The 12,841-nt window shown below is 45.0% G+C and overlaps 2 protein-coding genes across 3 annotated transcripts; both read right to left on the minus strand.

The window, feature by feature from the left end:
• Positions 1–4,767: 4,767 nt before the first annotated feature.
• LOC120837724 (BEN domain-containing protein 5-like) lies at positions 4,768–8,042 on the minus strand. Its single transcript, XM_042289603.1, has 4 exons — positions 7,991–8,042; positions 7,761–7,831; positions 7,235–7,454; positions 4,768–5,006 (listed from the first exon to the last, which is right to left on the minus strand). The coding sequence occupies exons 1-4, from the start codon at positions 8,040–8,042 to the stop codon at positions 4,861–4,863; spliced, it is 489 nt and encodes a 162-aa protein (XP_042145537.1). The 3' UTR covers positions 4,768–4,860.
• On the minus strand, positions 7,961–11,019 carry LOC120837726. Of its 2 annotated transcripts, none has more exons than XM_042289849.1 (4): positions 10,576–11,019; positions 10,369–10,493; positions 8,176–8,239; positions 7,961–8,117 (listed from the first exon to the last, which is right to left on the minus strand). In XM_042289849.1, the coding sequence occupies exons 1-4, from the start codon at positions 10,763–10,765 to the stop codon at positions 8,059–8,061; spliced, it is 438 nt and encodes a 145-aa protein (XP_042145783.1). In that variant the 5' UTR covers positions 10,766–11,019; the 3' UTR covers positions 7,961–8,058. The 2 variants fall into 2 exon arrangements, with proteins under 2 accessions (XP_042145783.1, XP_042145782.1); XM_042289848.1 differs by having other exon boundaries at positions 8,176–8,300.
• Between the last annotated feature and the right edge of the window lie 1,822 nt (positions 11,020–12,841).

The following is a 12,841-nucleotide window of genomic DNA, read 5'->3' on the forward strand; positions in this document are numbered from 1 at the left end:
TGATTTCCCTAATCATCGAGTCTACCGATACAGAAATCGGTCAAGATGTATCGAAAAATGAAAAGGGGGTGCAATTTACATATTGTCGTCACCACCATCACCTTCAGTTATTTCGTGATGATGGTGGTGGTGGCAGTTACCACCACCACCATCATCATCATAGTCAATATTATCATCATCATTAGGGACCTCATGAACCTAGCCTTAGCCCAGAACTCCGAAATTTTTTAAAACTCGCCTCCATTCATCCTTTCCAATCGAGGAACAAGGAGACCTTCCTCCTTTCTTCCGGGAATTGCTCAGAACACTCAGAGATCGGCTTCTGTGGAGAGAGGGGGAGAGAAGGGACTGCGAGGGAATAGAAAGAAGGAAACTGGGAATCTTCCCGGCAGAAGACGATTCTGTTGGTCGGCCTATTACCCGGTCCTGTAACTATGCAACGACGCCTTGCTGTGTCATTTTGGGGGCTTGAGGTAAGGCAAGCTATTTTATGCCTCCTCTATTCCATTTCCTCCGCCAACCTTGCATTTTTTTTTTGGAAAATAAAGGACCTATTATCAATACTAAAATTAGTTTTTTTATATTAACCCTATCTTGCAACGTAACTCCATGAGCCGTCACCAGAGTTAAGATTTCTTCCTTCTGCGAATCTCAAGAAAACAAAATACACAGAAAAGGAAACGAATTGACGGAGAACACACACGAACCGAACTCGTGCGAATTGAACTCGAAGAGCAACGCCCGCACGGTCAACCTTCCTTTAGAGAGACAGAAAGGGCCCCGAGAAAACGGGGGCGGGGGTCAACGGGGCGGCCCGGTGTCCCCATGACCTGACGGCACCTCAAGACCCCCCGGACCCTTTCACTCTCGGTCCCTTGTGTACGTCCCACGCAGATTAGCATCGCGAGGGCCCGTTCCTTCTCTGCCGTGGTCCCTTGTCCACATCGACCCCCACCATGAACACACTCTGTTCACATCTAAGCTGAAAGTACGGTAGAAGCTACGCGGTCGCCGGTCCAATCGACCGCCTCCTTTTCGTCACGTGGACCCGCCCTGTGCGCAGGGGTAAAAGGGCGAGAGCGTGACCACCTGCGAAAGATAAACGCTTGACTGGTCCAACGAAATTCGTAGGTTCCACCGCACTGACAACTTAGGGGATGAACGGAGTACACAAGGCGTGTGTGGCACACTAAGCGACATTTTTGTGTGACTTTAAGTGCGATGATTTAGCGCTCCCGCCTCTTCAGCCTTTTTCCTGTGATCTAAAGGCTTCTTGCTTCCGATATAACGGCTGTGTCTCCTTCTCTTCTCTTGGTGTCAGCTTTCGTATTTTCTCTGTCTCGGTTTCCTTCAAAATGTTTAGTATACACTCTCAAGAAAAAAAGATGTAAGAGGCTGTATCGTTACACCCTTTGTCCCATATAATACACCCCCAAATTTCATTTCTACGTACAGCGCCCTATATTCGAACAGACGGCTCCAAATTTTACGAGGGGCTTGATAACGGTGCGATATAACTTTCTAATTACCTAAAGCACGTATCAAAGACCACACAAAGAAACCAATGAGGTTTTGGAGTAGGGTCAAGAAAACCCCGAATATTTTTTCTGTAGTTAGTAGCACATACATTAGCTATTTTAATAAGTTGTACCACATGGCTATCAAGCCCCTCGTAAAATTTGGTGCTGTCTGTTCGACTATAGGGCGCTGTACCTTGACTTGAAGTTTTGGGGTGTATTATATGAGACAAAGGGTGTAACAATACAGCCTTTTACACCCTTTTTTCTAGAGAGTGCACACCAGGCCGCTTGCGCCCTTACATTCGGTTCGTTGATACTGTTTGTATACCAAAGATTCTCGTGAAGTGAAGCGTCTGAGCACGGGCCGCGGTCTGAGCATCCGTCGCGTCAAGGGTGTGACATCAGGACTCAGGGGCATAAACTCGTGTGGACCAATCAAGCCGGCAACATTTGACGTGCGAATTTCGGGAAAGCCAGCTCGAAGTGTCGACTTTAAATGTAGAAAACGGTGGTTCGCAAACGCTGACGCTTCCCGCACCACTGTTCAATGGATAACGACATGAAATACGACATTTCGCATATATTCATCACTCCCTAGCAAGGAGCAAGAGAATGTTTATGTTATGGGCTTTACATTATACTTGTATTCTGGTGACGTTACGTTAGATTCGGGGATATCGAACAAGTGAAGCACACGTAAAAACAAACGCGAGCTGATGAATCGATGTTATATTTTGGGCAACTACAGGTGCGGGGATACTTTAGATTCTAGAAAGTCAGTCTTTCTCCAATGAAAAAAATATTTATCTATATATTAGACACATTTTCCCGCGTCATATGTGCGGATGATTTTCTGTGCAGCGGATTGTTTTTAACTGAGGTTTCTAGGTGTTAAGCTACCTATTTACGTATTTCTTCCCATTTATACTTATTAGACACACCACAACAACAAAATCAAGCCACGGATAAAAACCATGACATTAATTAGCTTTACCAGAGGCGTCCAGTATCTGAGTAGCTAATGCCTTCACAGTAATACGTATAAGAACGAAATCCCCATATTAAGTTCACCTTGCTGGCTCCTTTACCGTTTTCCTTTCTTTTAACAGTTGACGTTGCCCCGTAGCATAGACAAATCACATAAACGGACCAGCATCAACATTCCCCGATCGTCGACATTCCTAACCCGAAAGTTCCGTTGAGCAGTCCCAGGTCAAGCCTCGTGCTGCTACGAACAGTTCCAACTGTGTTGGGAAACAAACACGATAATAACACATCGCTTCTTCGTTTTTTCGTGTGTAGTTTTAGTGAGGGAGGGGGGAGCAGGGCAAAAAAGGCAGGAACCACGCCCGTCACCTCCTCCTGGTAGAGCGTGCAAGGCGCGCTCGCAACACAACAACGATGCACCCCTCCGAGCCAGGACCCCTAAAATTTGACAAAAGGCACCAGTCGCGGAAAAGAACTCTGTGCGCGCGGGTTCAAAGGAATCCCGCACAAAACGCAAACGGAGGGAGGGTTTGTTTGCGAACCCTCGTCGGACCCGAGCGAGGGGTCTGACCCCTTCTTTGGCGAAAGGGGGTCCTCCGGTCCCCGAAACCGTAGGCTTTGACCGGGTTCAGGCACCGTTCGATGCAACCTTTCTCCTTCCGTCCATTGCTGGTCAGTGTGAGGAACGAGCACAGGTCATGGGAATTGGCGGGGTCCGCTGCCCTGGGCAGATCCGATTAGAGATTCGCGGGGAAGAGCTGAGAGGTGGAAAGTTCGAGTTCGTTGCTCCGGGTGTCGGTGCAGCTTGCGCCGAAGACGTTCTTGCCCTGGCCCTCTGCAGAAGGGGGTGCTGACGACGGGGCCGCTACGGCGCGTGGTCCCGATGGATCGCTAGACCATCCACCTAGAAGAACAAGGCTTACGCCTGACGTCATTGTTAGTGGATTTAAGCCCCGCCCCAAGTGGCAAACACGCTAAAGCTCGATATGAGTCGCCGCAAAGCGGCAGACGTGTCGGTCTTGGCGTCACCGCGTTAGCGTCGGTCTCGTGAGACGCTGGCAGGCGTGCTGCCTGCAACGCTGGCAAAAGCTAGGCGACGCTGCATGATCCCATAAGGGCAGAGCCATTCATTCATTCGGAGCATTGAGAGAGACAGGAAATCAAAGGAAGTGTTGCTTGACCAGAGCAGAGCCACTGGTGCAGATCCCCTATATATGGTTCTGCACTAAGTGCAGAGCCCCTATATGTGACCCTGCACTAGTGATGACCGGAGCGCCCCTAGCGGCACGCCATCGGCGTAAGCATCCGCGATGGGGTGTGTGCAAGAACCGCCCGCGCGTCCTGCATCACCGAACCATTGGAATGTGATGCTGGTGGCATCGGGGAGTGTCCCCGCGCTCTTTTTTTTTTTTTTTTTCCGCTGGAGTTGATAATTTTACGTCTTTCACGGCAATGTCTTACTACTTTAGTGAGTTGAACTAAACTTACGAGGTTGGTTACACCGCAGAACTTCGTGAATATAATCGGACGTGCGGCTATTCATTCCGTGCGAACGCCGCAGGATGGACGCTAAAGCCTGATTCACGTGGTTAGATTTTGCTCGCTGTTTTCAGTAGCGACGTCGCTCGGGCGGCAAAAGAAGCGTGGACGGTAGCTGCGATGCTCAACGTCGATATTGAAAATCGCAAGTAGAATCGGAAAAAGTGAATCAGGCATAACAAGTCGGTAATGGTCACTGGTATCAATAATCGACATCTCCTTGTCTCTACTGTTCACTACGAACCTACCCTTCTGGAAAAAAGAGCTAAAATCTCATTCATTTTTGCACCAAAACCAATGTGCATGAATGAGCAACCCGATGAAACTTGAATGTGAAATTACCCTAGAAACCCACAAGCTGAATATAGAAAATGAGACAAAATGGATATGTATTTCGGTGCGAAAATGAATGTGCCCGAATGAGCAAAATAGGCAGACTGCCATGAGCGGTTATGTGCTTTGTAAGGAGGATTCAATCGTTTTGAATGAGAATGCAGGATAGAAACGAATAAGCATCAATGAGCTGAAGAAGTGAAAATCCAGCAGCAGTAATGTGAAATTTTAAGGGATTTGTATGTTATGCTCATTGAATTTTTAATATTATTTCAATGGCAGAAAATATCGCGGGAAAGGTCTACTGTAGCTGCTTTTAATGCGGCAAGCACACTAAAAAACAGCTACAGCAAACCTACCTTGCGGCGAAGTGAGAGACACTCCAGTGTTGAAACACAAATTTTACTTTTCTGAAATAATACATGTGGAAACATAGGAAGCGTCGTCCTTGACAAGCATAGTTCCAGAGACACTTGGTCCGTTATTCTTGGTCAGTACCTAGCGCATGCCGCACGTCACGGCCCAGGTCACGTACGGCGCTGTTTATGTGTGTGGTCATTGCTGCCATCCGCTCAGCCAACACATCGCCACTGGCGCCATGTTCACGTAGCCAGTCCTCATAGCATGCTGGAAAAAAAAATGCTAAACTCTGCATAATTTTGACAGAGAAATTTGTAATATTTAAAACAACCTAAGTGTGGGGTAATTTTAATCTTGCAGTATGCAGATATCTTTTTATCTTTTATATAAATAAAAAAAATGAGATACGTCTATCCTTTAGTTTATATTTGTGGGCATGACGGACATAGACGGCTGGATAACTGTCAGAATATGTCGACAAATTACAAATATATGGCAATTAACTTTTTATTTAGTGGTTTAATGAGGCATGTTGCAATCAGGCACGTAGCCAGGATTTTGTTTTGGGGGGGGGGGGGGGGGGCGCCCAGGACAAATTGATGCATGAGGGGGAGGGGGGAGAGGAGGTCCCAACAAAATGTAAGATATCGGGGGGGGGGGGGGGGGGGGGGTGGCGGGCCTCATGGGGGCCCCCCAAAATAGCCATTATTACAGGCTAACCCAATTTCGACAATTCGTAAAAATTTGTCGCTTTGAAACGTTCATTGTTAAAATTTTCTTTTTCGTTGCCTAACTCAAGAACTGCGCACCAAAAAGAATCTGGGAAGTTTTGCCGATAATGGTCCATAGAAAAGTGACAGTTGTTTTAGTCATCTCGTCACTATCTGTACAGCATATCCTCGGTAGTTGCTCCACAGTCAACCACCAATTGCAACATGCCCATTAAACCATTCAGGGGTGGAACTCATGAAATGTACTTGGGAGCAGCCACGGGAGCAGCTGAAACAGCTGTTTTGGAGCAGGTTGGGAGCAGCTAAAACTACATTCTGGAGCAGGCTAGGAGCAGCTCAGATCAGTTTGCATTGCACTTAAGCTTGTATCTTAGACAAGCACGAAAGCAATTTCAATTGTGCTTAGCAGCAGAGATGAACATGAGCGGTTAGGGACCTAGGTAGAGGGGATAACAGTGTAATATATGCGAAAACTTGAATCTTTGTGAGCCTTAATGAGAATCAAACAGCAAGTACTCTATGTTTCTGAAGATAGCGTCCTTGATATTTTCTGAGTGGCCTTCAGAAGCTCAAGATGCAAACCAGCTCTGCTTATCGCAGAACCCACACGTGCTCGACATAGTAATTATATGTGCGAACCACGTAGCGTGCGTAAACAACGGACGTGCAGTTGCACGGAGGAACAGGGCAACAAATTTCGAGTTTATCCTATTGTGCAACTCGATATCGAAGCAGCAGACTACGATTAACGAAGTTATCTTATTTGAAGCGATAAGCAGGAGCAAGCTTAAAGTAAGCCGAGCAGATAAGTAGAGCTGCTGACCGGCAAGGTTTCGGATCGGACCGCGTTTCAGTTCTATCAAATCACGATTTATCTTGCAAGAATGCAGTTCCAACTCCTAACGATGAAGCACTAAAAGGAATATTTTGCTCATTTGCTTTCGACTGGATGACGCCCGGATCCCGGGCCGCAGAGCCTCATGCAATCTGACGCTTAACGACTCGACCTCACCTCGGCCTACTTGCCCTACCGCTTATGGTTGAAGAGTAACAATCCAGTCGCAGGTGGTGTAGCGCTTAGAATCCGAGTTTTTTCGCGCGCTTCCGACTCGGGATAGAGAAGGGGAATAAACATAACAAGGGATTGCAAGGCCGACCAGGCTAAACGCCCTCATTGTTGACAATCGAGTCGATAAAAACCGAAACCAAGACAAAATAAAACGTTTTTTTTTTGGCGCACGTTTTGCGATTTGGCGCATAATGGCGCGAGGTATTGGCTTTGGCGCAGTTTCTGCAACATGGCGCAGGATGGCGCAGACACATGCGTCTGGCGCAAAATGGCGCACATGGCGCAGCCGTTCCACCCCTGCCATTTTTTAACAGGTTTTGGTTAGTTAGTCAATACAGGTGATGGTTATCCACCCATGTAAAAATTATGGAAGAAAAAATGCCCTGCATATTTAAAAGATGCCTAGTTAAATGCATGCAACTTTTACCGAAAAAAATCTAGTGCACTACTGTGAAATATAATATACCAAACAGGTAAAAATAAATGTTCAAAAGGTTCGATACGCTGCACATTATTTCGTGTAGTATTTTTTTTAGTAACATCTCCAAAATCTCCATTTGTTGGTTATATTAATCTGTTGCTTCTTCTTCACCTTGTAGTCAGGTCATGAGAAATATGGCGGCCCTGTTGAATGTAATCAGTTAGTGATAAAACGGAGTAAACACGGAAAGTGCCGTAAACTACAAGCTACTCACCTTCTAGCACATTAAGTTTTGTTGGAGTCAGTGGTGGCTTCGCAGCACCTCCATCATTTATCAAACGGTTAGACACCTTGCCACTCGTAGATCGATTTTTCAAAATATTGCGTCCCCATATGGCAGTAGCCAGACTCCTCACAAACTTGGACTCTTTTTTTTGTCGCTGACAGGCGACCCATTGGTCCAAACTAAGGGTAACACTGTCATTTACACAGACCTGCAAATGAAGCAGAGCAATGGATATAAATAAAAACAATAAAGGCTTCATTTGTAATCCTACGAAGCTGTTGGAAATGACAGCAAGTACACAAACTTCAAATTAACCGACAGTTCAAGCCAGCTTTATTTCATGACCACAATCTTAAAACATTGATCGGCCATTTTCTAATTGCAGATTTTAAGAGCAGATATAAATCTAGCTTGTGGCTTCTTTATAATTTTGTCCTTTCCAGTACTTTGTCAAAATATTAAAAAAACTAAAACGGCAACCACAGGCTATAAAAAATTTGCTGCATCAGCTTACCGTTCTTCCGTCAGTTCTGAGTTTAGCCTTCTTCACGATATCATGCTTGGTGTTTGCATTTATTGAGCATCCTTGACGGCGCAAAATCAAAGAAAAAAAAAAAAAAAAACTAAGTTAAACATTTTAGATCACCATAATTGTCTTAGGCTTTTTTTTTTTTTTTTTTTTGTAAAATTCATGCTTCAGAAGGAAAGCAGTGCTCTCGAGCTTTGATTTGATGCTGTTTACACCCTCAAGAATCACATCCAGAATGTCTGTGTTTTTGGCCTCTCTTGTCCGCATCTTTTCAACGTCTTCCTTAAGTTCCCTTGTAGTTTTTTTTAGGGCAAGATACTTCTGATGGAGATCGTCGTACAACTTTTTGGGAACAACAGCACCATCATCCCCACTGTCTGTATCACTGTGGCTTTCGTACCTGGCATGCTTGGCACTCCGAGCCTCTGGGAAAAGTGGGTTCTTGCGCTTCTGAGACAACTTTTCTGAAATTATTTGCTTCATCTTTGCTGTTGCTTCTCTTGTACGATTCAATTTCTGCTGAGCCTGCACTATTACAAGCACCATGTAGGGAAAGCTCCAGCATCTTTTGATTTCATTGGCGGTCACATTTTCATGGACACTCTTGTCAAAATAATAATTGTAATTCACACCAACATTTCTTTGCTCTGCCAAAGAAAAATTTAGTATATAATTGCAATAAGGATTTCTTCCAATACAATTTATGTTTTCAATCACAGCAAATTATATAGAAAATTAGTAATTTTTGTGTAAAACTCAATTATGCAGTTTCTTAAATGAAATTTTAGAAAGAAAATCAGGTGACGGATTGTCTGGGTGCTATTCTCACTGCATTACTGCACTCGGCTTATCAAGCCTTTGAGAAACATCACTAGTATGTTGACTAATTAACGAAAATCTGTAAATTAACTGTTTGGGGCTATGTTGCAATTGTAGTTAAGCAAACCATTGTTAGGGTACTATCGAATTGAAACAATCTGCAAAAGGGCAACAAGCTTTTAGATATTCAGAGCTGAAATTACGCCTTTTGTGTCCTGGTTAAAAAACTGCATACTGGAAGGAGCGCGATATGTTGCGCTCACATAGTCGTTTTGGTCTGGCTTGCGGGTTTTCAGTCAAGCCATGAAAGGCAAAATTTATATCTAAAAACTTGTAGCCTTTTATAAATTGTTCAAATTCGGCAAGGCTTTAATAATAGCTCCATTTAAAAGTGCAATTGCAACACTGTCTAATAAACGGTTCTAATGTCAACCAATCACAATAATTATAAGGACAACATCCACATACATACCTATTACCTTTTCGTTTTTCTTAATAGAGAAAAAGAACAAAAATTGTTATATATTGTTTTACACTAGACAAGATGTATCAGTCATACTTAACCTCATTTCTCTGAATATTACAGAAAATTTGTAATCTTCCAAGGTGTGCTTTAAAACTATATGGGGGAATAAATAATGAACTACAGTACCAAAAAACCGAACAGACTAAATGGAAAAACAATATAATTTTAATTTCAACCAGAAACCAGCTAAAATCAGTTTTTTTGTGAAGTATCAATTTTCATACTTTAATCTGTATTTACCTGTTAAGGCCATTGTTTTATTCAGTTACCACTTGCAGTGACATTTAGTCTTTTATTTCATAGTGTAAATAATTTTTCGTGGCAACACAGCTCATTTGTACATATTAGGGAGTTTTAGCAGGTCGTTTCCACACGAACGGTTCGCCCTCGAACGCATCCGAGACGCCACTGCGCATGCGCGCGCGAGTCGTTCGGGGAGTCGGGAGGCTCTTCTCGTTCGTTTCTCCCATTCCGGCCGCTGGAGTCGTCACCGCAACGCAGCCAGCACCGTTCACGACTCGGGTAAAAAAAAAGATGGCGGTCGGTTCGGCGACCGCCTTCGCCGACCCAGCCGAGCGTAGGACAGCAGGAGGCGATTTGCCGTCCTGTTAGTCTGCTTCATTTGAGAGTTGAACCAAATCATTTCGAGGACTACTCACAATGGTAAGCGATCGTGAATACTGTAAACTGCGCATGCTGGTAAATTTTTGCGATCTGCGGGCAGACTAGCTGCCGTAGCAACCGCGAGCAGACGAAATGATTTGGTTCGACGGCACACAACGTGAACGATCGTTCAAGTTCAAGATGACGGAGACACACCACATACCTTTACGGTCGTTCAGACACTTTTTACTCTATCTAGCTTCGCAGTTCTTGAAATTCCGACCGGCAAATGTTACGTCGGCCGTCTTGTTTACATCAGTCGTACGCCGGAAACACGAGCCGCCACCACGGTGTCCGCCACCGTCGGCACGGATTTACACGTTGCAGAATGTTTCACATGTTTACTAGAAGATGGCGCCACCGTTAAGCAGGATCATCATCATCGTTTACACGGTCGCGCCACTTTCACGATTCGCTAAAGTATGTCAAATTTGACGTACGGTTTCACGGAACGGACTAGCTGTACCGTTCGTGATTTCGGAACCGTGTGCTTGAAAAACAACTCGCTAAAACTCCCTATTATGTGAAGGCACCGGAGGGGTTCTATGATAGTTATAAAAGGATAAGCAGCAACAAAATGCTTGCCATTTCGACCCGAAGAGCTGCTTGGTCGTCTTCCGAACTGCTGTGCTCAACAACCTGGTCAAGGACTTTAGGTAGAGGGATCCTCTTGCCCCTTTTGATCCTCTCCTCGATCGACGACTTTGAGTCTGCAAAGTGGTACACACAATAACATATAGGGCAAGTCTCCTCTGGTGTGCTGCTGTGAGGAACTGCATTGATATATATCACCTGCCAAAAGTAGTATTTGGGCTTTAAAACAGCCCGGCTCCCCTCCGTCTGGAGTCAACAAAGCATCATAAAGGTGACCTTTTTTGTAGTCAACCTCACTTCTCGGTTCAAAGTTTTTAATTGCAGATGTACTGATGATAGTCTTAGGTCGTGCTGTTCCAGTAAAATATTGCACATATGCGAAATTCATCTCTGTAAGAAAAGAATACAATCGAATTTAATGTGAAGTAATCGCATTATGTTCAAACAATTCCAACCGTCACATCCGCATGTGGTGGAGAAAATGTGGCTGATCAGCGAGGTAATTTATTACACAAACAAAGCACCAAGGCAAGACGAGACTACACCAATTCCCGATTAATATTTTTATATTAATTATACGCCTTAATCAACCGTGACAGCGTGCGGTCTAGAGAAGCTCGTTCTAACGAACGCAGTTTTAGCGAAAACATTTTCTTCGAGCTGCCTCGAAAGTCGAAACTCGGTTTCGAGAAGATGGCAACCCCCGGCATGCTGCTTCCGATGTTTCTCTGATTCATCAGCCTAGCTTGCCGAGTACTCAGCGATGAACCCTTGTAGGTGCGTGCTCAAACTTGAGATTAACATTCCTTCGAGCGACAGCGAGCGCGCGTAGCATGGTTTGCTTGCAAGTGTAGGTTCCCGCCGTGCACACATCGCATTTCTCTAAACCACACTTCGATAAAACGTACTCTTTTCGCTTTATATATAAATATGAAAGAAGAAGAAGAAGAAGACGAAAAAGAAGTGAGAGAAAAAAAAAAAAAACGCGTGCAACGCAGTTTCGTTTCGCCGATCCAACCATGCGCCGGCGCAAACTGCTGCCTGAATCGCAGTTTCGTTTCGCCGATCCAACCATGCGCCGGCGCAAACTGCTGTTGAACTATATTTTACTGCAATAAAATCTTACCCTTTCTTCCTGTAGGAATAGATGTCCTGCGGTCTTTTCAGCAACTGAAAGCTCATCCGCAGCAGGTGATGCAACCAAAACTAGCAGCTCAACTGGCTCAACCGGCTCAACTGAAACCGCGCGCCGACTCCGGCTGGCCATATGGCGAGACGGCCACCTAACACCCATGGCAAATACAGAAGAGAAGGATAACTCTAATAAAAAAAAATTAAGTTTCATTTTACAACTTAGAATTATATTTAGTTCAGGACGTTGTTATTAGCACTATAGACTGTAAAGATGGTTTTGTTTACAATGCGGTTTATGGCGCGATGGCGTGCGTTTCACGTTTTCGAAGTACCCAGGTCCCCGGGTAGCCATCCCGCCAATCCCGCTACTACAGCCACTGTACCGCTACTAATCCCGCTTCCCGCTCTTCCCGCGTCATTCTTCGCCATTATTGCTCGTCAAACAAGCGCTACGCCGATTCTGCCGAAACTTCTGCATATGAAACGGCATTATGGCCAGTAAGCAGCGGCCGAAGCAATACCGACGTTACCTGGCACCTTTATCCGAAGAGAGCGTGCCGCGGTCGACGCGTGCTCGGTGGCATCAGACCGAAAAGGTAGGCTTTTATAGTCGGTGAACCGTAAGATTTTATTGACGAAATCTTTTTGTTGTCAGATTCTTGCTGAAGGCGCCCCGCGACCTTTGGAGCAGAAGTCAGCTGCGCAGTCTCACAATCGTGGAGATGTGAGTTTGTTCATTTCAAGCGTTACTTCATGCATGGTCTTTCGTTGTTAAATACCGTGTGCGTTCGCTCTCGTCTTTCTCTGTATCGAGCCACTGCTTCCAACCTCCGGCTCCTATGCTTTGCTGCAGTGCTTCTGGGCTGGGCTTTGTGAGCGAATATCTGACGAATAGGCGATGAAGCTCGCCCGACGGCGCTCGATGTGCGCGTGCGAACGCCCCGGGGCGAGCTTCGTCGCTTTTTGAACACAAATATGGCAAAACTTGCAACTTGCTTTTTGGACACAAATAGGGGAAAACTTGCACTTGTATGGGAAAACTTGCAACGAAAATCTGAAAGAAAATTCTATCATGTAAGACGCCACACGGCCCAAGACCTCAAAAGCCTTGACGATGTCAAGAACGACGACGACGACGTCTTGGAAATCGAAGACGTCTTGGGCGCCTTAGATTGAAATCTTTGGAATACGGACAAAAAATTTAAGAAAGCGCGAAATTGACGTGTGGTGCTACTCGATCGAACATATAATGTCCCTATAACCTAAACTCATACTGTGCGTGCCGTTCTTTCTCATGTTCAAGCTTTCTTAATTTTTGTCAAATACTGTA

The sequence above is a fragment of the Ixodes scapularis genome, unplaced genomic scaffold, assembly GCF_016920785.2.
Source record: "Ixodes scapularis isolate PalLabHiFi unplaced genomic scaffold, ASM1692078v2 PGA_scaffold13__105_contigs__length_92229423, whole genome shotgun sequence".
NCBI classification, from domain to species: domain Eukaryota; kingdom Metazoa; phylum Arthropoda; class Arachnida; order Ixodida; family Ixodidae; genus Ixodes; species Ixodes scapularis.